The following is a 24,275-nucleotide window of genomic DNA, read 5'->3' on the forward strand; positions in this document are numbered from 1 at the left end:
CATTATAAGAATAAAGGGTTGCACACCTGACCATGTAGACTACAGGTGCTGGAGACCGAAAGCCAAAAATAAAACAAAAACTCCGCGACAGTCTCCTGCTGTGTTCGCAACTTTTATTGATTGCAAAAAATGACTTACGCTTCAGACATATCTGTCCTTCGTCAGAATCTATATTAATTATGAAATCTATTACTTGGTTTTGACAGTGCTGTACAATAAAGTGGCACAATAAAGTGCTTTCTATAAGCTCTGATATAGCAAAACGCAAGGCGGTTTTCCTCTTAAAATGATCTTAAGTTGCCTTGAAGTAAGCATGTCTTTCTTCTGGCACTTTGTGTTAATGCAAGTGCATTATTTTCATCGGCGTTGCATTAACGCTTTCTATGGTAAGTGCAATCTCTGTGAATGTGTCTTTGAGGCTGATAAATTGACCAAGACTGTTAATAACACCTCAGTGGGAAAGGCAGTTTCCAGGAACAAATGCCTCCTTGTTAATGACCAAGTATCAACTGGAATGATTACAGGAACAGAAGGAAGGTATTCTGACATTTGTACATGCTTTTGATGTGCGATGCATTTAAAGCCAGTTATTTATGATGTGTTCATCTGAAACGGGGTCCCTTCATTAACGCAAACTTCATTTGAAATCCAACCGCTCCATTTTCTGTGAGCTGATAATGTAACTTCACTTTTTAAGCTATGTTTCTGTAATAGGCTGTGAAATATTAAATAATCATTTTCGAATGCACCCGAGACACATTTGGTCATATGGGTGACCTGCACTTGAAAAGCGTTCTTCAATTGACATTTTTTTAAAGATACGTTTGAACCAAAAATAAATAGATCGTAGATCATAGATCGACAATTTTGTAAGTCTTTAACCAACACACAGACACCATTCATCCCATATAACTTAGTGTTTACCATGTATCATACCATGTACTTATTATCAATATCAGGACTAGAAATATTGTGTCACAATAGGATTCACAATATGGGCCACAGTTCTGCAAAGCTCTGTACTCTAGTATGCTACAGAACTGCAGTCGATGCAGAAATGTAGACCGGGTGGCTGCTGACTATTACAGGAACTGTAGTCTACCCTACAATTACCATGCTGAGTGTAGAAACAATGGCACATGGTGTAGCGTGTTTAACAGGGTAATTTTAGAGGAGACGTGTTTGGGCTATGAGTGAACATTTAAAGGGGGATTGGATGCTTTCGCTTCACTTTGATGTACAATTGTGTGCCTGACAGCACTGTGAACTTGCAGGTTTTAGATAGGCTGCAGCATTCTGAGCTGTTCTGAGTCAAACGTATGGGGGGGGGGGCACGTTTCATATCGGGTACCCTGCGCGTACCAGCAGATATCGCATAACTGCTTACAGCAGTTGATGAAATTACAATCATCCTTCGCAGAAACCAGTTTAACTGCCGGGCAATTATGCCTGACTTAGCGGGACTTGTTCGGCAATTACATGTTTGTGAAATTCACTGAATGCTTGATCATCCTCGGCAAATGCGGGGCGCTGGTGAACAGTTGGTGTTGAGTTTGAGAGTGCCGAAGGCTACGTGCACAATCGTGAGCTCGACCAGAGTCCGCCGCTAGCCTGGACCTGTAGCCATACGCGCGAGGCGCCAGAGGAGAGCGCAGCCTCCGCTGTCCGTATAGTCCATAGATCAGGGGTGCACAACTCCGATCCTCGAGGGCTGGTCTGTGTACTAGTTTCTGTTCCAACCAATTGCCTTGTTTTTAATTTGCTGACAGCGCTACTAGGCAAATTAGGCTACCCTGGTTCAGGCCTGTACTTGAGCACAGTAAAACTACTAGGATACACTTGCAGTGTGCAACAGTAGCCGGTACTCATACACATGTCAGATAAGACAAAATCCTAAAACGGATCGGCCCTTGTTGTGCGCCCCTGCCAGAGATGGTGTAGTCCCCCAGTCCCTGTGACGTCGGGACTTAAAGCAAAATAAATGTCATCAACCAAGCAGCACCAGCTTGTCACCCGGAGCACAAAGATCACACGGAGGTTAAGTGCCTCAACGTCCAGCGCCTTGCCAAGTCACCATTGACGGACAGATTTTTTTTAAGTAACAAAAGATCCCCCTGAAAAGTGATGATTAAATCATTACGAAGCCTCGCATAGTTAAAGTATATGTGTTCATAGAGAAAATGTATCCGTTTACCTTCTGATTAATGAACACGGGGTGACCTACACGCCCGAACTGTTTTCTACAGTAGGCCAACTCCTAAATTCCGTTCAGCAGCGTTTGAAATTGCATCGTCAGAGCAGGCGCTTCTCAAATGATTCGTTGAAACAACATGTTCTATAGCCTATAACGCGACCGCACAACATACTCATTCTGTGAAAACTGTCGCCACATATTATTCAGTCTCGCCAGATGCTCGATATTATTATCACTTGTATGCAGCACATATGTCTGCGTTCAACTACATCACTATGCAAATATACATTTTAAACTCGGGTGCGCTTGCGTCATGTCTAACCTAGCTTTGGACATTTCTATCTACAGAAAGGCTGGGCTGTACAATCATGTTCACTGTGACATTGTCTTAGCCAATAGCCACTGAACAAACCGGAATTGGAAAGACCAACGAAATCGCAACTTCAGGGGTTCCAAAATCATGCCAGACGAACAACTGTACCAGCAAAGTGAGATACTGGTTACTTCCGCGCCATTTCATAAGTCACGGGTACCCACATTGGCATTAGTCAATTAATAGATAGTCTATAGGCCTACATAGGCCTATCTGAATACAGTAGTCTGCAACCTCTGTTCCAATTGATCCTACGGTCCCGATCCTTTAATTCAGTCCGTGTGAATCTATTTATCGTCACAGATATTGTTAAACAGGAACGTAATGCACCGTTACAATGGCCCTGCACATGTGCCCAAACGCGGGACTAGATCATTTACGAGCACATGATAAATTGTGACAAAAACAAGTACATTCAACCCCAGGGTTAGCGTTAGGCGTCGATATGGAAGAATGCTTCACTTAAGATATCTATGGCCGTGGCCTGCTGTATTCGAGGATATAGATTAAAAATCCTTGAGAAATAAAACGCAATTTTGGCTAGCCACTGTGGGAAAACGTGGCTGTTGTTTCTATATGCAGAACAGGCAGGCGCATGAATAGACCAACAGAGACATATAGCCTAGATTCATCGATAAACGGATTCGGACAACTTCCACGGATCAGCAAAAAAGAGAGGGGACGCAATTCCCTCCAATGTTATTCCCGATCGAAGACTTGAAAAGGCTAGCACCAGCATACCCGCTCCTCCGCGCTCTCTCTCTCTCTCTCTCTCTCTCTCTCTCTCTCTCTCTCTCTCTCTCTCTCTTTCTGTAAGCCCGTATCTTGGTCTACTGCAGTAGAAATGAGCGCGTAGTCAGCTAGTATCGGCACCGCAGTGTTACGCTATAGCACAATGAGAGAGGGACCCAGAGTCGCTCGCACCAGCGGTGAGCGACCCAGCGCGGACCCCTGCATTAGCACCGATATCATATTATTGATGACAATACAGATTAAATATACACTGACGGCGCAAGAAATTATGACGCCATTCCAATTGCTCGGACGAAAAAAAACCGTCCACATTAGCGGGCATCACGGAGATTAGGAGGTCGTCCCTGCAGTGTTATTAAGGTTCAAAGTAGGCTATGCAAGCCAGACGATTTGAAATATAGGCAACACATGGGACTATCATATCTTTAGTCACATAATAATGACCATACGTTATGCGGGAAAACAACCGTTGTTATATGAACTACATACGAATTACAACGACTCTGACCATTAGTGATATTCAGGTATTTGATTTTTTACACACTGATTCCGTTCGTTGCTCCGCGGCTGCTGGTGCAATGCAATGGACCTACGGTCGCCACCGGTTCGGTGAAGTTTGTTAACCTAGCCTATATCGTTAGCGCTCAAGTACCACGTGCCACTCTCCATCCTACACATGACTGTAGACTGTGTTTTTCTACACGTATGCTATATATAACCGACCTCTCGTCTCTGTCATATACTGTACGTGGCCTAGAAGGTACGTTTATCTCATTTTCTCTAGAACAAATTGAGGATCAAGACGCAATTCAGTCAATACACTCCTGATATACCGGAGTCAACAGAAAATACGACTGAGCACACAGTTATCCGGGTCACGGGACAGATTTGTCTTCTTAAATCGATATGGATTTTTTCAACTTAACAGTTAGACAGGAAGACAGACAGGGGGATCACGGGACAGACCTTCAGATTTAGAACAAGCACCCCGCATCTAACGATGTATGGCATCACATCAGTCGTACTACCATTCGATGCTTATGTATTATGAATGTTTCCCAAACAGTAGCGAGGGTCTCTGTCAGTGACCCTCACTGCGGCATGGTCGCATTACAGTAGATAATATACATCCTGTAAAATAACAGAGGGTGCTGTAGCATGCAGCTGCAAGGGGCTCGCAGAACCTGCAGACCAGTCGATGCAATGCAGGTTTCGCAGAGAACCGCAGACTGCAGGTTCTTCCGCGGGCTGCCCAGCGCGGCTCAGAGGGCAAACAGTGCGTTGTCATACATTATCACACAGCAGCGCTCCCGGTCGCGTGCCAGAGACGGCTGCCAGCTGACTGCAGCCGCGTCACTGAGAGAAATACCCAGCGGTCCCTTGTGATCCGGCAGAGGACGGGACAGACGGACACTTCCTGTTACATGGTTCGAAATCAGCAGGTGCAGAACAGAGGGGAAAGACCGAGCGTCTCGATATTGTCAGACACCTGACTGATCCTGGGAACCATAAGTCAGTGCACATACAATGGAGCTGCACCAAAAAAAATGCTTGTATGTGCGCGCGTGAACGTGAAGCCGTCCGCCTCAATGGGAGGGAGAGAGAAAGTCTGAAAGTTGTAGATTGATTCACAAATATAGACTGAACGCAGACTGCCCACACACACACAGCAAGTCTCGGAAAGCAAATACACCTGCCTATTATTAATCTATTAATCATTAAAGCCCCTGCTGTACGTTACGATCATTTGCTGGCACAGTAACGCCCATAGTCACAATCAACAGAACAGTAACGATGTCCACATTGCTTAGTGCAAAGCTTGGTTTTCAGCGTACTTCGTAAACAGTGAAAACCCCGGGCATTTAGAATGGTACATATGTTCAGCTGTCGGCCTACAGCTGGTAGCCTACAGAGTGCATTTAGTGATATGTGGGAGGAGGAAGATTCAAATTCAAAAAGATGAAACAGGCGTACGAAGGAGAAGAAGAAAATGATACCTATCCACAATACAGTGACTTGAAGTCGGGCTGCGGCGTTGATAGCACAGATAAATGGGTAGATTGCTAAAGGATGGAAATAGCTGCATTCACATAATGTGTTTTGCAAACCAACTCGGGACACGAGGGAAGAAACGGTAACAGGTGACGTTACTGCGATAAACGAGAAACAGGACACCTATGGCGAGATGGCAGGATGCAAGACTACGGTGGGAAACGGGGGCTGGAACCAAATCAAAACGAAATATGACGGACATACAAGTGGCATTTATATCAAATGGAAATGTTATTTTTAAAGCAACGAAACGCTTCCACAACTCTTTAACTCAAAATTTAGGCCAGCCCCTGTACTGGAGATTGATGACCATCCCGAGAGAGAGGCGGACGGGGGCGGCGTGACAGAGAGGACGGAGAGGGTAAGAGACAGGGCGAAAAGTGACAGAGATCCGAGTTGGCGGGAGGAAGGGCTATGAATATGAACAACGAAATAGCGTGAACAGCGAGATTAGAGTCGCGCGTAAAACAACTAAACCGGGCTACGACAGTGATTTAAATCTAGAGAGTTGACAGGAATGCAATATGGTATACCAACTGGAACAAAGGGTAAAATAAAACGAACAACGAGAAGGAAAACAGTGAAGAGCGGCGCAGAGCATCTTCTATAACCAGGCAAAATGTTCGCGAAAGGCATGACTATGCGGAATATTCGTTTTATACAATAACGAACGTACACTATATTTAGATGCACTACAGTTTACTCATACATTACACCGCGACCTTACATGTCTTTTCAAAAACATCAGCTATGGATGTCAGAACACCAGCCTGCCAGAACAAGGTATATCTAACATAATACATACATACATAATCTCGTATATAACCAGATACAAATAAAATACCATCCATAGCCATAACTTAAAACGGTTAAGCAAATTGTACAGGAGCGTCTCATTACCGTGACGCGGACCCATTCAACCAAGATAGTAATTAAAGGCAACTCACCCGCGCATATTTCGAAGAGTACGGATCCTCAAAAAGCGCCCAAATTCTGGGTTGCCAGACTCTCCACCAGCTGGCTTTCCTGCCGTCTTCTTGCATACACAGTCTCTTTAGGTCTCCGTCCGCGCCTCCTGTTAGCGCGGGGTCGTCTTCCGGAGCTTCGGGTTCGGGGGTCTCAAAGCTGTCCAGCGCCTCCTCTGCGTCCCTGTGTTGGCGATAATTCATCCAGCAACACGCTTCCACGTCTGTTTCATCGATGCCCCAAAACGCCAACTCCTCTTCGAACAACGGACCGCAGACGTCGTTCGGACAGTGCAACTTTCCCGTTCGGTAATAGTTGAGGATGAACGCGAAGGTGTTTGGATGACGGTCAAAGAAGAACTCGTCGGATTTGGGGTCGTAGTCGAAGTTGCTAAACGCATCCGGCTCGGTAAGCCACGACAACCGGGTGCCGGGCAACGTCTTGAGGGTGCTGCGGTAGGTCTCGTGCCGCACCCCTCCGCAGTTTATCACGATCTTCTCGCTTTCTGACGGACAAGTCATGTCTGCGCTGGAACATGCTTTGTTGGACGACTTGTTCCCACCCTTTCGCCCTTTGAATGAGGAGACACACACCGAACTGAGCATAGGGGACCGGAGGGAGGGAGAGGAGGAGAGAGAGAACGGACGGAGGCGGGGGGGAGGAGGAGTCTGTAGAGAGAGAGGGAGAGAGAAAGGGATAGATTTAGTTAAAAAAATGTACCTGATTTTCATTGAGAGGGTAAAATCTACCGATGTATTACCAACTTTAACGTACAGTTAAGCAAACATGCCGCAGTATGTAGCTAGTTTAATGATTAATTGTGTGAAGACACAGTTCTGTTAATCTGGCACACACTGCAGCAGAATTCCGGCAGCTGACCTACCACTGAAAGAAGCTCGAATTTGGGTACTTCGGGGTTCACAAAATGAAACATAAACAATTTACTTACGATAATGACATTAGTGAATTAGGCAGACATTCATGAACAGGCATTTCTACCATACCAATAGCCGACAGTAACTAACATCAGATACTAATGAGACATATAACTGCTTATCAAGCAGGAACAACACATTACAAAGAGACACATCCACCATTACAATTAAAAACAAAAACATTCACACATCAATATCCATGGTATAAACAGTCAGAAAGTTATGGGGCAGGGAGGACACATATGGAAAGCACATTGTGAATTTGGAGTATGTAAGCCTAGGGGTTAACATTGATAAGAAATTATATAACCAATATTTCTCCAAAGATTGAGGTATATGTATTTGCACAAAATCTTAGAATAATCCTCCTCTCTCTCCCTCTCTCCCTCTCTCCTCATTATTCCTTTCTTCCAGCCTGTCACTTTGTCTCTCGATGTCCCTCAATTCACTAAAACACTTTCTTCAATTAGGCCACAGGGAGATGAATATGATTAAGTGTTCCACCCCCTCCTTTTCCCCCTTCCTTCTCTCCTCCCTCTCCTTGCTCATCCTATGCGAGTAAGAGAGAGAGAGAGAGAGAGGAGAGAGAGTTAGAGAGCAATTGAGAGAGAGCTTCAGGCAGAACGATTATTTGCTGAGCTCCACAAAATGGAGAGAGAAAGGCCTGTAGACCATTAAAGACCCTCTCCCCCCCTGCCCAGCTCTGTGTTAATGTGCCTAGGAGTGCATTCAGCACAGTGAGCCTGTTTACACTACCCAACAATTAACCCTGTACCAGCACCCAGTCCTGCTGCACACGGCACATTCACATGCAGTGCAGTCCGTATGTATTTGGACAGTGACACCATTTTTGTCGTGTTGGCTTGGTACTCCAGCACATTGAATTTGATATAAAAACAATGACTATGAAGTTAAAGTGCAGGCTTTCATTTGAGGGTTTTTTTTAAGTGTTTTTATTTTTATTTTTTATCCTTACTGGGTGAACAGTGTAGGAATTGTAGCCGTTTTTTATACATAGTCGAGCCCATTTTTAGGGAACCAAAAGTAATTGGGCAATTGGCTGGTCAAATGTTTCTTGGACAGGTGTGTTAAGTTTCATTGTTGGTTCATGCATAAAAGAGCTAGCATAAGGTGCCATCTGCATTTTGAGTCTGTTGTTGTCTCTCAACATAAGGACCAAAGAAGTGTCACTGAAAAAATAAATCGAGATTCAGCGTCAGCATGTTCACAGAGAAGGGGAGGGTGATTTGAGGGTGTTGCTCATATTCCTCTCTTGACCGTTAGAAGTCCAAAATTACCTATTGTACCTTTAAGAAGCAAGAAGGCACTGTTGAGCTCAGAAATGGCAAACAGCCTGGTAGACCACAGAAGAGCAGTGTAGGGGATGACAGAATAATCCTTTGAATGGTGAAGAAAAATCCCTCTGTACCTGTTCAACAGATCAAGAACACTATCCCGGATGTAGGCATAGATGTGTCAAAGATGACCACCAAGACTACCCCAGCATAACCCCAGAAGGTTCAGCGCAAGACTACCCCAGCATAACCCCAGAAGGTTCAGCGCAAGACTACCCCAGCATAACCTCAGAAGGTTCAGCGCAAGACTACCCCAGCATAACCTCAGAAGGTTCAGCGCAAGATGCAAACCCCTGGCAAGCCTCAATAATAGAATGGACAGGTTACAGTTTGAAAAAACATGAATTAAAAAACCTGTAGAGTGTTCTGGAACAAATGAGACAGATATGGACAGATGAAACAAAGATCAACCTGTATTAGAGTGATGGAAAGAGGAAAGTGTGGAGAAAAAAGGCAACAGCTTGTGATCAAAATTATACCACCTCATCTGTCATGGTAGAGTTAGTGTTATGGCGTGGACATGTATGGCTGCCAGTGGAACTGGCTCACTTGTGTTCATTGATGATGTCACTGCTGTCAGCAGAAGGATGAATGCATGAAGTATCAGGAAACATCTTGTCTGCTCAGATCCAAGTGAAGCAGCAGAAGATACCCAGCATCTGATGATGTCTATGGGTCATAGACTTCAGGCAGACATTGATTGCAAAGGATTTGCAATGAAATATTGAATATGATGACTTTATTTGAGTTGATGACTTTATTTGTCCAATTACTTTTGGTCCCCTAAAGGGGGGGGGGGGGGGGGGATTTATAAAAAGGGCTGTCATTCCTTAATGGTTCACCCAAAATGGAATGAAAGTCTGCACTTTAACTTTATGACTGTTTGCTGGAATGAAATACAGATAAAAAACAAGAATTGTGCCACTGTCCAAATACCTACAGACTGCACAGTATGCTAATCTGCATTAAGTACACAGCCCATGTACACATACTGCAGTTTGTTCATCATTAAGGTCACATTCTCTAACTGCGATTTTGTCCTCCGTGAGAGGATGAGGAGAGAGGTCATCCGCAGGCTTTTAGGAGAGCTGAAGCGAGGCAGAAAAGGAGACAGAGGGCTGGAGCATGAGGCTAGGAGGGGAGAGGAGCACAGGACTGGACACATGGGTAAACTGGCCTCCACACATCCACAGCGCACGGGGAACCAGCAGGGACGGCGCCAGGAAAGAGTGAATGATTTTTGCTGCGGTAAAAAACAAGAATGATTCTTGTGCCCTTCAACGCTCTCTCTCTCTCTCTCTCTCTCTCTCTTGCTCTCGCCGGCTCTCTCCCTGTCCCCCCTCCCTCCTTTCTGTGCTCGCAATGCGGAGGCAGTTTTTAATGGTCTAAAGGACCCCCATCAGCCCTGTCATTGTGTGCCTAACCTTCTTTTCCCCCATCCTATTCCAGTGATACCCCCATGTGCCCCCTCCCACTCCCCCTCCCTTCCCCTCTCTCGTGTTCCGCATAGAGGAATCGGATTTCACTGAACGGACTGTGCTCTCTCTCTCTCTCTCCTTCTCCCTCTCTCTACTTTGCTGTCCTCTCTACCTTTTCACTGTGGTTTCCTGCCTGCCGTCCTCTCCGGTTCCTTCATTCTCTCCTCCTCGCTGCCTAATCCATCCTCCTTTTCTTGTTTTTTTCTCTAGGCTACATCCTGTCTCAGTGTTATGAGCTCCTATCATTGCTTGTGCTTGTAAATTCCACCCTGTGTTTTTTTTCCGCATCTCTCTCTCCTAGCCATTCTATGAATCTTCCTTGAGATTCCCTGTCCTCCCCCCTTCTTATGGTTTTCCGGCCTTTTGTCTCATCCTGCACGTTTGCATCCATACTCTACACTTTCTCCTCCTTTCCTCTCCACACATCTACCGATACCACTCTTTCTCCCACAGTGCCCTTTATCCCTCTTTAACCGTCCAACTGCCGATTTCTCCCGTTACCGGCTCTTTAAACTACAACGGCGCACGTGACCGCTGACTGTAGAAGACGTACAGTGTTAACACGAGGAGGATTGAGCAGAGAACAGGTGACCAGCGACCGTCCAATCAGGTGAGCAACAGAAATGATAGACCAAAGTGGTAGAAGGTAGCCCACAGTGAAGGCACAATAGTCGTTAAAAGTTATTCAAAGTTCGGGTTGGTGAATGAAAACTGATATATTAATGGCAGAGGCTGAAATATAGATGCACGTGGCGGTAAAATACGGCACGAACGGATCAAATAAAAATAACAAAAAAACGAGCAATTTCCCGCCGTGATGTGAAAATTCGTTCTTCGTAGCGCTCGCATTGTACTGGAATACCGGGTCCCATTTTAGATTTCAGGACCTTGGAGAGCGCATTGGTCTAACTCGGCTTGTTAAACCGCAGAACTGTCGGCAGGCAAAAAATCAGGGAAACGTTCGGGTATTTCCGGAAGAACACGAAAAGTTAAGGAAACTACGAGACATGACAGCGGTCAACCAGGCACGGCAGTAATGTATATTGATGCGTTTCATATTTTAATGTGCTTTTAATTTGAGTTAGCCAGCTTTGATTAAATAATTTAGTTGTTGTTTCAAACATTTAGCCATACAAGCAGCAATTAAAAGGACAGGATACATTCAGAGGTACGATACAATGACATTAGTAACATGACAATGAAAAAAAACAGAGAATCTTGCTCAAAAAAACGTAACTGGTGTACTTTCTTCTCCACCTCCCTCGCACTCTATTATTATAATCTCAAATAAACATCTATATTTATGAACTACTCATGGTATGGAAATGAAGGACTACTAATGGGAAGGTACCCCCTGTGCTCTCTATTCTCAGTATATTGGCAGTGATCTATGTGACTGTGGATGACTTTCTGTTTTTAAGCAAATACTCATTTTTGTTTCTTCCCAATTTGGCCACTGGCATTCTGGTCACTGCAGCGGGAGGCCATACGGCTCTCTGCTGCTATAATCCCATCCCAGATCAGCCACACAGTGCTACAGGAGAGCTACCATAGGTCAGAGTGCAGCCACACAGTGCTACAGGAGAGCTACCATAGGTCAGAGTGCAGCCACACAGTGCTACAGGAGAGCTACCATAGGTCAGAGTGCAGCCACACAGTGCTACAGGAGAGCTACCATAGGTCAGAGTGCAGCCACACAGTGCTACAGGAGAGCTACCATAGGTCAGAGTGCAGCCACACAGTGCTACAGGAGAGCTACCATAGGTCAGAGTGCAGCCACACAGTGCTACAGGAGAGTTAGCGTAGGTCAGACTGCAGCCACACAGTGCTACAGGAGAGCTACCATAGGTCAGAGTGCAGTCACACAGTGCTACAGGAGAGCTAGCCTAGGCCACAGTGCAGCCACACAGTGCTACAGGAGAGATAGTGTAGGTCAGAGCCTGTGTCGGTTACTGCAGTGGCTGCTCTTCTCAGAGCCACACAGTGCTTCAGAAGAGCTAGCGTAGGTGAGAGAGCAGGTATTTCCCTTACTAACCACAGCCTGGGTGTTGGTTCTGCGGTCATATTCAGGCACCATGGAGGTCATAAATCAAGCTCTGCGAAAGGACATAAGTCAGGATCCGGGAGGTTATAGGTCAGGATCCGCAGATGTCATTGGCCGGGCCCCATGGAGGTCATAGGTCAGGCTCAAACACAAGCCCTAGGGCTCAGCCTGCTCTCCTCTTCTTTTCACAGCCATTTTTATGGGTCATGGACACAGAAATACTGAGATACTAATTATCCTGACTGGGCAATGCAGCTACATTATACTCATATTATACAGATACTACAGTCTCTCTCACACAGACACACAATTTAACATTCTCCACTCATCTGTGTGAGTACACACCACACTACAGGCATCTGAAGTAGCGCCTTACACAAAGTACGACATGCTAAGGGTTAAGCCTTGCTCAGATCTGCACAGCTGAGCTCAGAGACTGCGGTTCTGAAAGTACCATATGAAAGTAAATACTTTGCTGAAGAATTAGCTTTGAAACTCTCTGAACACGACAAGCTGCATTACCGTCGACAGACAAGGGGAAGCGGAGAGCACGCATGGGGGATGGGAGGCTGAAAGAAGAGCGGGAAGGATGAAGGAATCTGACAGAAAGGAGGGAAATGGGGAAAATAGGGAACAGCCCAAATACACACACACACACTCACACATACACACTCACACACACACACACTCACACATACACACACACTCACACACACACACACACACACACAGGCATGCATGCACACACAGACACACACACTCACACACACACACAGAAAAACACATGTACGCACCTACACACGCAGACACACAGGCACGCACACACGAATACATGCACACACACACACACACACATACACACAGGCGCAAATACGCAGACACACACACTCACACATGCATAGCTGGGAAATGGGAGAGATGTTAGCTAGCCTTAACTCTGTACAATGGCCGCATTGACAGTATGCTGCTGTAAATCACCTCCATCAATGCACTGAGAGGGAGAGAGAGAGAGGGGGGAGAGAGAGGGAGAGAAAGGAGAGAGAGAGGGAGAGAGAAAGAGGAGAGGGAGAGAGAGAGGGGGAGAGAGGGAGAGGAGAGAGAAAGAGGAGAGGGAGCGAGATAAAGAGAGAGAGAGGGGGAGAGAGGGAGAGGGGAGAGGGACAGAGAGAGAGGGGGAGAGAGAGGGACAGAGAGAGAGAAAGGAGAGGGAGAGAGAGGGAGAGAGAAAGAAGAGAGGGAGAGAGAGAGAAAGGAAAGGGAGAGAGAGAAAGAGAGGAGAGGGAGAGAGGGGGAGAGAGAGGGAGAGGGACAGAGAGAGAAAGGAGAGGGAGAGAGAAAGAGAGAGAGGGAGAGAGAGGAGAGGGAGAGAGAGAAAGGAGAGGGAGAGAGAAAGAAGAGAGGGAGAGAGAGAGAAAGGAAAGGGAGAGAGAGAAAGAGAGGAGAGGGAGAGAGACAGAGAGAGAGGGGGAGAGAGACAGAGGGACAGAGAGAGAAAGGAGAGGGAGAGAGAAAGAGAGAGAGAGGGAGAGAGAAAGAGGAGAGGGTGAGAGAGAGAAAGGAGAGGGAGAGGGCAGTATTATTAAAGGAAATGATGGTGTGGTAAAGTCAGGAAAGGGGAGGGTGAAAGCGAGAGGGAGAGAGAGAGACAGTGATAAATTGGGAGGTGTGCTGACAGTGCAGAACAGGCTCCCACAGTCTGCAGAAACAAGAAAAGCCTGACTGATTCGCGGAGAGAGAGGGAGAGAAAGAGAGAGGGAAAGGGAGAAGGAGAGAGAGGACAAGGGGGTGAAACGACACAGGACGGGTGCAGAGACACGGAGGAAGAACGAGAGAGCGATGAAATAAGTGTTAGGGAAGGAGAGAAAATGAAGATAGCACGCCGGGCTCAGGATAACGGGAGAGACGACAGAAGGCGAAAGAGAGAGGGAGGGAGCTGCCGGAAAGAAAGAGGGGAAGGGAGAGCAGGGACGTACAGAGAAAGAGAGGGATGGACAGAGGGGAAGAGGAAGGAGAGCTCAGCTTATCTCTCTAATCTCCCTCAGCGCAGTGCAGAGGCGCCATCTGCAGGACTGACAGAGAACTGCGGGCGCACAAAATGCTGCAGTCCCCCCCCCTCTCTGTCTCTCTCTCTCTCAGTGCAGTGTTAATGTCTCTCTCTCTGTCTCTCTCTCAGTGCAGTGTTAATGTCTCTCTCTCTGTCTCTCTCTCAGTGCAGTGCAGTGTCAATGTCTCTCTCTCTCTCAGTGCAGTGTTAATGTCTCTCTCTCTCTCTCTCAGTGCAGTGTGGATTAGCTGCTATGCCCACCTGTCAGCGTATGTCTCCATATATCACCCTTCCTCCATTTTTTAGTGTCAGTGTTAATGCACTACAGTGCCTGGTCATTTAGCATGACTGCACTAATCCATCTGTTTATACATTTACCCTCTCTCATTGACTCTTAACCCCCAGAGTGCCTCAGCACTTGGGTACTGTGCTTGTGTGTGTGTGTGTGAGTGTGTGTGTATGTGACTGCACTTAACGCATGTATACTGTATTAAGCCCTTTTGCTACATGTCACTGCATTGGTGTTATCTGAGACCTTGCAGTCAAAGAGCTTCTTACAAACAAAACAGCTGCACAGGATTTTAAAAAACTTAAATCAGCATCATAGATAAATAACAAATCAGATGGACATAAAGACAGATGGACGGACAGGTGACATTGGCTCAGGCGGTAAGAGCAGTCGTCTGACGACCATTCGATCCCGCCTTGGGTGTGTTGAAGTGTCCCTGAGCAAGACACCTAAGCCCTAAATGCTCCTGACAGTCAGTGCCTTGCATGGCAGCCAATCACAGTGAGCACTTTATTAGACTTATTTTTTAGACTTCTGCTGTAGCCTATTCACTTACAGTTATGATGCGTGGTGTGTTCAGTGATTCTCTTCTGCACACCACTGTTGTAATGTGTGGTTATTTGCGTTGCTGTCACCTTCCTGTCAGCTTTGACCAGTCTGGCCATTCTCCTCTGACGTCTCTCATTAACAAGGCATTTCTGCCAGCAGAACTGCTGCTCACTGGATTTTCTTTTGTACCATTATTTGCAAACTCTAGAGACTTGTGTGTGAAAATCAGCAGATCAGCAGTTTCTGAGATACCTGCCACCAACAATCATTCCACAGTCATTCCATTAGATCAATTTTTTTCCTTTGATGGTTGACATGAACATTACCTGAAGCTGATTAGATAATCACATTAATAAGTAGGTTTAATAATAATAAATGAATAAAGTGCTTGTGAGTGTATGTATGTATGAATTAATGTGTGTATGAATGAGAAGCATCAGTTGTTCAGGGCTTTGGATAAATGCCAACCATTTACAGGCAGACAGACAGACACGTGAACGAGTAAACTCCAGGTAAAATAACCCCATTCTGAAAATAACTGGGGGCACCGACCCACAACTAGGATTTAATTTACAGAGCCACTGAAACCATTGTCGCTGCTTCTTTGTGTACCAGAAATCAAACGTGTGATGGGAAAAGGAGGGCGAGGGAGAGAGAAATGGAGGGAGGGAGGTATCCAATGGAGAGGAGAATTGAGAAGGTTAGAGACAGAGAATGAGACGCAGAGAGTGTAGCAATCGGCTAATCAAGATAAACAGCAAAAAATGCACGCCACCAGCACACTGCCCCCTAGAGGCTGGGGTCAGCAGCACCACTAATTAACACTGCTATCTGTCCCAATCCACCACTTACTCTCAAGACCCTCACACTCAGCTCCCAGCAACCAGTACACACACACACACATACACACACACACACATACACACACACACACATACACACACACACACATACACACACACACACACACACACACATACAACTCCCAGCACCCAGTACACACACACACACACACACACACACACACACACACACACATACAACTCCCAGCACCCAGTACACACACACACACACACACACATGCACACATACATACAGCGCCTACTGTAGGTACCAGCTTACACGCGCAGACACAGACGCACGCAGACAAACACAGACGCACACGCAAACACAGACACAAGCACGCATGCACGCACTCCCTCAATTAGAGGGTCAAGGGAGAGTGTGAAAAGAAGGCTGCCAAAAAGGAGTGCACACAGGAGGAGGAAACAGAGAGATGTGCGTGTGCGTGAGAGAAGGAGAGAGAGACAGAGAGAGGGAGAGAGACAGAGAGAGAGATGTGTGTGTGCATGAGAGAGAGACAGAGAGAGGGAGATGTGTGAGAGCATTTAGCTCATCTGGGGACTGCTGGGACCAGGCCAGGCTATTCCCATATCTAGAACTAACAATGTTCTTAAGATAGTCGAAGGCCCCCTCTTCCACTCACCCTTCTTCTCGTCTTTCTCGTTAAATCCTAATTAATAAAAACTGCCCTTTCCGGTTAATTACGAGCTCTTTATAGTTCTGCGTTTGGCGCAGGGGAACTCTGAGGGAGACGTAGGTTGACAGCAGGGGGGGTGTAACTATGCTAAGCCTAAGTCACATATGAACTCCGCCACAACTATTCTTACAGGGAGGGGGGCTGGGGACGGGGCGAGCACCTTCGGGGGAAGGAGGGAGAAGAGGATGATGTGCAGAAAAGAGCGGAGGGAAAGGAGGGTGTCTGCTGCGGCGGTGAGAGAAGTGGAGGATGAGGAGGAGAGGGTATGGAGGAGGAAGAGGTCACAGCGAGATGCACCAATGAAAGTACTGCCAGTACAGGGTTGTGAATAATAGTAAATCACCATCCAAAAGGAAGTGACATCACATCTATATTCTGACAGTTTTCTAAGGTTTGTAATGTCCTAGCAAGCTCGCTGAATTGAGAGGCCCTCTACAGTACAACAGCGCTAGTGGGCGTTATCCTCCTGGCCTGTGCCCAAAGGGGCCAGAACAGGGTAGGGTGCAGGTACAACTGCAAAAAAAAAGAAAAGAAAAAGCAAGCACGCTAATATGCAAAGAAATAGGCCGCGTATACACGCTAGATACACAGTTATTACATCAGCTGTGGAACTGCGCTGATAAATCAAGAGGAATTTGGGGCAGTATGTCCTTTCAAAAGCAGAAGGGTAATTTCTAGGTTACTGTCTTTCTATATTAAAAAAAAAAAACATAAGGAGACGGAGACAGATTCAAGAGAGGAGGAGTAAGGCACATCGAATGGGCATCGGCAGACAGACAGACAGACAGACGGAAAATCTGACGTGCGGAAGCAGAGAAGGCAGGTGACCCAGGAGAGGTGACGTATTGATGCAATCACGGGAGGCGCAGTGCTTGTATTTAAAATGCCGGGCGCAAAGGGGCTTCGTTTTCACACAACATTGACCTGAAGGACGCGGGCGTTGGGCCGCACCGCCGCCTCTCTGTTCTACTGACCTCTTCCTCTGCAGCTCCTTCGTCGACCTGACCAACGCCGCCTTTTCTATGCCACCTTTTAAATTCCCCCTCCCATCGTCTTCTTTCTCTTAACCTTTCCATAATTTCCCCCCCCCCCCCCCCCGTCTATCTCACCCGCAATTTTTCAACCATGCAGCAGTTTCTCAGCGCTAACGAACTGACCCCGAACAGAGCACGCGCCCGTTGCGCTATGTAGGCTAGCTCGAAAGCTCGCATTTATAATATTAAACTGTTTTTGCTGACTTATGTATTTTTGTGCCGAGCCGGAGCACACTTAAAACAGTGCGTGTGCCATGGTTGGATATTAAACCTAGGTTATAGTAGCTCTCTGATTCACAAATTTGAGTTCAAGGCTCAGACTCAAAATAAAAAGGTAAATACACACACGCACATTGCAGCTACATGGGGATTACAACAGAACACTATACTTGTTGAGTTTCACGAATGAATTGTGTATTTCTGCAGTTATGCCCCCTGTGAATACATCATATGCACCACAACACACGTTTTCACGTTTTTTTTTACCACCTGTACAAAGACGTCCACTACACAAAGCACCACAGACACCTATTTGAGTACTTACTTGATTTTGGTCGGGCTTGGTTTGAGTGTGTGTACAGTGTGCGTGTATACAGACACACACACATCAACACACAAACGCAAAAACAACGTTGCTTTTGGTTTGTATTATCGGAGGGACAATAATTTCCAATTTATCTTCGGTTCTCAGTGCAAAGCCTGTTTTCCCCCGCACACCTGCCTTGATAAAATGACTACAAGTGTGGATTTTGTCAATATTATTGTTACTCAACGTTATAGCAGCGCATTAATAATCATATTGAGCGTGTCTACTGTACGTCTAATGATCTCTCTCGCCCTCTTCTATTCACCGCCAGCGTCTCGCCTCAAAATATTGGCACATTTTTGTCGATTTTAAAGCCACCTTTCCCTTACGTCGTTACAGATCTCAGTAGTATTAATTATGTTCATTCAATCAGACTTTATAAATGGAACCTACTCTATCTCTTCCCCTACCTTCCTCTATTCTTCTTCTTTCCTCCCCCAAGCGTTACAACAAAAAGACGGGATGAACAGTGCCCGGAAACACCTCTTTTGCTCGCTTGCACTCTTTTTTCCTCTTTCCACCGGCACGCACGTTTCTGTGTATTTTTAGCTCTCTCTTCTCAAAAGAGCATCCCTTCTTCCTTTTTTTTTTTTTTTTTGCTTTTTTTCAGCAGTCAAAATCGACGGCCAATTTGTAAACTGCTCTGCAAATATGAATATTATATACACATATTCAAAACCAAAACGCCGACCGTGTCAAAATGTGCCACGACATTCACGTGTCTGCCTATCTGCTCCATGTACAGACGGCACGGTCTGTCTGTCTGTTCCTGAATCGGTGTGTTTATTGGCGTAAATTGGGATTCCCGTGTAGACTGTTCCCAGTGTAGTGTAACGGTCTACTCCCCCCTTTTCTCTTTAAAGCGAACGGTGCCCCATTGCCGTCTCCAGCCCCACCCATTGGCCGGTCACTGTGGATTTTAGCCAACTGCAAGCCAACAGTACCCTGCAGTATGTAACCAGATACATCATTCGTTCACTAATATCACGACGTGTCTGGCATATTAATGTCTCTTTCGTGATACACGTGTCTACTTCTACCACTTAATTTAAATCAATTACACAAAAATAAATCGGTTATGGTGATGGAACTGAACTAAAGAATCCTTAGAATGGACACTTTTTGCGTCATAATTCATTCATTCATATTTAAATGCATCTTTCCTGCCCCTCCCCCTCCCCTTCCCAGCAGCCTCTGTACAGAGTAGGGTTAATGTGTGTCCAGTTGGTCATCGTCTCTCCACTGACCCTGATGTGACTAGTCAGCACAAAGGTTTCTTTCGGGAGTGCCCACATAATTATCGAACCCATGAAGACACAAGTAAATGTAAACAAAACAAATAACACAACAGGTTTTTTTATTATCAAAAATCAAAACAAAGATATTTGCCATAAGAGTACAACCAGTAGTTTTTCTTAAATTTCTAAAATTAGAAAGAAAAGGTTTGGAGCAGACGCACGGATACAGGCAGGCGCTCTCTCTCTCTCCCTCTCTCTCACTCTCTCTCTCCCTCTCGCTCACTCTCTCTCCATCTCTCTCGCCACCGTAGCGGCAGCATTACCGCAGACCCCCTCTAGACGGAATGATAAACTGCGTGTCTTGGCACGCGCCACAGTAAATACGACACGTGGGAAAAACCTCGGCAAACGGCAGCCGGGGCAGGGACTAGCGCTGAACACCGAAACGATGCAACGCGTTTCATTTTTTAACATTCAAATGACCTCTATAGCTGCCTTCTAAACAGCCAAGGAGGTTAGGGCTGGATAAACCTGGCCGGATTAGTAATGGAGAGAAGAAAGCTTGGTGCAATGGCTGCTGGGAGATTAGCACAGCCGGGATCACGCATTTTACCCGCCTGACCTGACATTCAAGGCCCGCAAATTTGCTTTAATTTTGCACAAATCCACCACCCTGACCTCCTACTCCAAGAGATTCATAAAAATAAAAAACAAAAAACAGTGGCGTAACCATGGTGACCTTGTACATCAGCTTAACCTAGAGTACAAACCATTTGACTACTTATATTTCTATGCCCTGTACATGACATAAACTGAAGGTATCAGAAATAGGGCAGGTCATGAGTCACCTACGTCAGTGTGTGTATCAAATGACCCGTTTGAAATTCCATTTGATTGGTGATACCTTTTTGGATCAGTTGGGTCTGTGCAATTGGCTCCTCTCCTCAAATTTTCCTCAAGATTACATAACAAACTTTAAGAATGTCAGGGCCACATACATTTCTGGTACATGGAGTCCCGCTGGACATCTTGCCGAGCATCCCTGCCAAACTACATTCATAACAGTGCTTTCCCGAGCCCATCAAATATGTGTGCTTTTCAGATGTTTAGTTCGTCTGTAAATCAGAGATTTATTTATGTGCAGTAACCTGTTTTCGCCACCTCCTCAGTCTTTTCCCTGTTTATATTTATCTTGCTATATTCACCCCCCACCCTCCTCTCTCTCTCTCTCTCCTGCTGTCTGGCATGCAGCCTGAGGAAAGGAGAGGGGGAGGAGAGGGGGAGCGAGAGAGCAGGTGGGCAGAAGAGAGGGAGAGAGAGGAAGGAGAGGCTCCGGAGACAGGGTTCCAGATGACCTCCCTGCTCCAGCTCCCCCCCCCTTCCACTCACGGCATGCATCTGAGCCGGCCGTGATAACAACGCTAACACCCGTCTGCCTGATCTCACTTTCTTTTTACAAATCCAGACATTTGAGCTATGAGGTTCTATCTTTGACAATAATTAGTCAGTGTCATAAATATGTTGTTTATCGGGCATTAAATATATGTGCAAATTTTTCCACAAAATTATGATTTGAAAGTACGAAACAAATGCAACATTTAAAAAGTTGTATCTGTTTGGAGACCCCTTCACTTTGTTATCGTTGAAGCACAATATCTCAAAACCACTCTCAGCACAATTGTGACCGAATTTGGTTGTATGAGGGGGTAAGTTTTCTATTTTTATTTAATTTTTTCATGAAATTCATTTTAATCTCTGTCTCTATATTCATTGGAAATATATACACTATATATAACTGCCTTGTCTTCCTCAAGTTTCCCAAATAAAGTTTCCCTGGCATATCCTCCTCCTGCCCCCACTCTCTCCCCCCTCTCTCTCCCTCTCTCCCTCTCTCTCCCCCACTCTTCCCCTCTCTCCCTCCACTCTCTCCCCCTCTCTCTCTCCCTCTCTCAGACCAGCACTGTTGTGTTCCCCCCGTACCCCTGGTTCTCTGTTCTGTACATTTTGGGAACCTTTAAAATGTGAGTGAAGAGCTGGCTTCCCGCCTGAGCGGCGGCCCAGTCGGGGAGCTGGGGAGGGGCCGTGGGGGCGCCGGGAGCTCCGTAGGTGTCCCTGTACTCCGTGGTCTGACCCCCGTGGGGGACACGCCGGGCCGGCCGGTGCAGGAAGGGCTGCCACGACGCTGTGCGCGGAGTCCGGGGAGGGGGCATGTCTCTGTACGCCTCTTCGTCAAAGTCACGGGGAAAGAACAGCTCAGACCTGCGGGGGGGAAAAAAGGAGAGATTCAAAACAGAGGAAAGTGGTCGTCATCCGGGAATCTGCAAACTAAATGCATAAAAAGCATGCAGACATGGTCAAGAGGTTCAGCAGTTTTTCGGACCAAATGTCAGAATGGGGAAGAAATGTGAACTAAGTGACTTGGGCCGTGGAATGATTGTTGGTGGCAGACAGGCTGGTTTGAGTATCTCAGAAACTGCTGATCTCAGGGGTGTCTTGGTGGCGCAGCCTGTTGAGCACCAACCACTTCTATCCAATAAAGCTGAAAAAGCACTAAAACGTTTTTTTAAATAAAATAAACTGCTGATCTCCTGGGATTTTCACGCACATTAGTCTCTAGGGTTTGCAGAGAATGGTGCAAAAAACAAAAAGCATCGAGTGAACAGCAGTTCTGCAGACAGAAACACGTTGCTAATGAGAGAGGTCAGAGGAGAAGGGCCAGACTGGTTGAAGCTGACAGTAATGTGACAGTAATGCAAATAACCACACATTACAACAGTGGTATGCAGAAGAGCATCTCTGTACACACAACGCATCAAACCTCTTAGAGGATGGGCTACAGCAGCAGACAACCAATAAGTCTAATAAATACCCATTAAAGTGCTCACTGAGTGGACATTACTGCATGAAAAGAATGTGAAACAGTAAAAGCAAGTAATCTGGATTATGTACTGAAACCGAAACCAGCACAAATGTGCATCAAAACCCAGTCAAGCCCATGAACGGGTGAGCCAGGTTTTTAATGCCAGCCAAACTGGAGTCATTCATTCCCTCCCCATGGGTTACCCAACGGTGATAGGGCATGGGAGAATATGGATGTTTGTCTGCTACTGCCCTCTAGTGGAGCTTACCTGCCATAGCGCCTGTAATCCGCCTGAGTCGTGCTGATGTTGGGCATGTTCAGGACAGGGGCTCGATCCGTCTCAAACTGTCTGCTCAGCGCCTGTGTGAAATGTCAAAGCAAATGCCTAGCATTACATTATACATAGCTGATGCTTTTATCCAAAGTGACATACAGTTGATTAGACTAAGCAGGAGACAATCCCCCTGGGAGCAATGTAGGGTTAAGGGCCTTGCTCAAGGACAGCTGGGCGGAGCCAACAGATTTTGCTGTGGCTACACCGGGGATTGAACTACCTACCTTACAGGTCCCAGTCATGTACCTTAACCACTACGCTACAGTCATGTACCTTAACCACTACCTACAGTCATGTACCTTAACCACTACACTACAGTCATGTACCTTAACCACTACCTACAGTCATGTACCTTAACCACTACACTACAGTCATGTACCTTAACCACTACACTACAGTCATGTACCTTAACCACTACCTACAGTCATGTACCTTAACCACTACGCTACAGTCATGTACCTTAACCACTACGCTACAGTCATGTACCTTAACCACTACACTACAGTCATGTACCTTAACCACTACACTACAGTCATGTACCTTAACCACTACACTACAGTCATGTACCTTAACCACTACGCTACAGTCATGTACCTTAACCACTACACTACAGTCATGTACCTTAACCACTACGCTACAGTCATGTACCTTAACCACTACACTACAGCCATGTACCTTAACCACTACGCTACAGTCATGTACCTTAACCACTACGCTACAGTCATGTACCTTAACCACTACGCTACAGGGTCATGTACCTTAACCACTACACTACAGTCATGTACCTTAACCACTACGCTACAATCAGGTACCTTAACCACTACCTACAGTCATGTACCTTAACCACTACACTACAGTCATGTACCTTAACCACTACGCTACAGTCATGTACCTTAACCACTACACTACAGTCATGTACCTTAACCACTACACTACAGTCATGTACCTTAACCACTACGCTACAGTCATGTACCTTAACCACTACACTACAGTCATGTACCTTAACCACTACGCTACAGTCATGTACCTTAACCACTACACTACAGTCATGTACCTTAACCACTACGCTACAGTCATGTACCTTAACCACTACACTACAATCATGTACCTTAACCACTACACTACAGTCATGTACCTTAACCACTACGCTACAGTCATGTACCTTAACCACTACGCTACAGTCATGTACCTTAACCACTACACTACAGTCATGTACCTTAACCACTACACTACAGTCATGTACCTTAACCACTACACTACAGGCTGTGACTATTGTGAGGCTCAACCTGGCTAGTTTGACACAACGATGAAACCCTCATAACATCACGAGCTGCTCACTGGCGAAATCGGGCTACGAGAAAGTAGCCTATCCAGAGAGCGCAGATGGGCTTTGCATTTTAAATAAATTACATTCAAATGTAAATTTGGGAGGAAAATGTAGTAAAAAAGTGGTTTATGATTTGGCTCGATCATTGCCAATTTAGTATTTGATCGCACACGAATGTAATCAGGGGAGCTGGCATAATTATCAGTTAATCAAGCTAGCATAATTATCAGTTAATCAAGCTGGTATAATTACCTGTTTACATTGTGGGGAAACTGGTCTGCAGCTACACTATGCAGTGAGGACAAGGTGAAATAAACGTAGACA

General features: G+C 45.9%; 1 protein-coding gene across 10 annotated transcripts in view; it reads right to left on the reverse strand.

Annotated features, from left to right (window-relative positions):
- LOC133115281 (potassium voltage-gated channel subfamily C member 1-like) overlaps positions 1-19,008 on the reverse strand; it is a 113,458-nt gene extending 94,450 nt beyond the window's left edge. For 8 of the 10 annotated variants that reach the window (XR_009705616.1, XR_009705617.1, XM_061225128.1 and 5 more), the window contains exons 1-2: positions 18,151-19,008; positions 6,320-7,006 (exon numbers count right to left, since the gene is read on the reverse strand). Coding sequence is in view for 8 of the 10 variants with exons in the window: in XM_061225128.1 (XP_061081112.1) it covers positions 6,320-6,943 (624 nt within the window). In the remaining 2 variants the exon portion in view is untranslated. Of the gene's footprint in view, positions 1-6,319; positions 7,007-8,571; positions 8,711-18,150 lie in introns of those variants that run through there. The other 2 variants (XM_061225122.1, XM_061225123.1) reach the window with 2 other exon arrangements.
- Positions 19,009-24,275: the final 5,267 nt, after the last annotated feature.

This window comes from Conger conger, chromosome 16, assembly GCF_963514075.1.
Source record: "Conger conger chromosome 16, fConCon1.1, whole genome shotgun sequence".
NCBI classification, from domain to species: domain Eukaryota; kingdom Metazoa; phylum Chordata; class Actinopteri; order Anguilliformes; family Congridae; genus Conger; species Conger conger.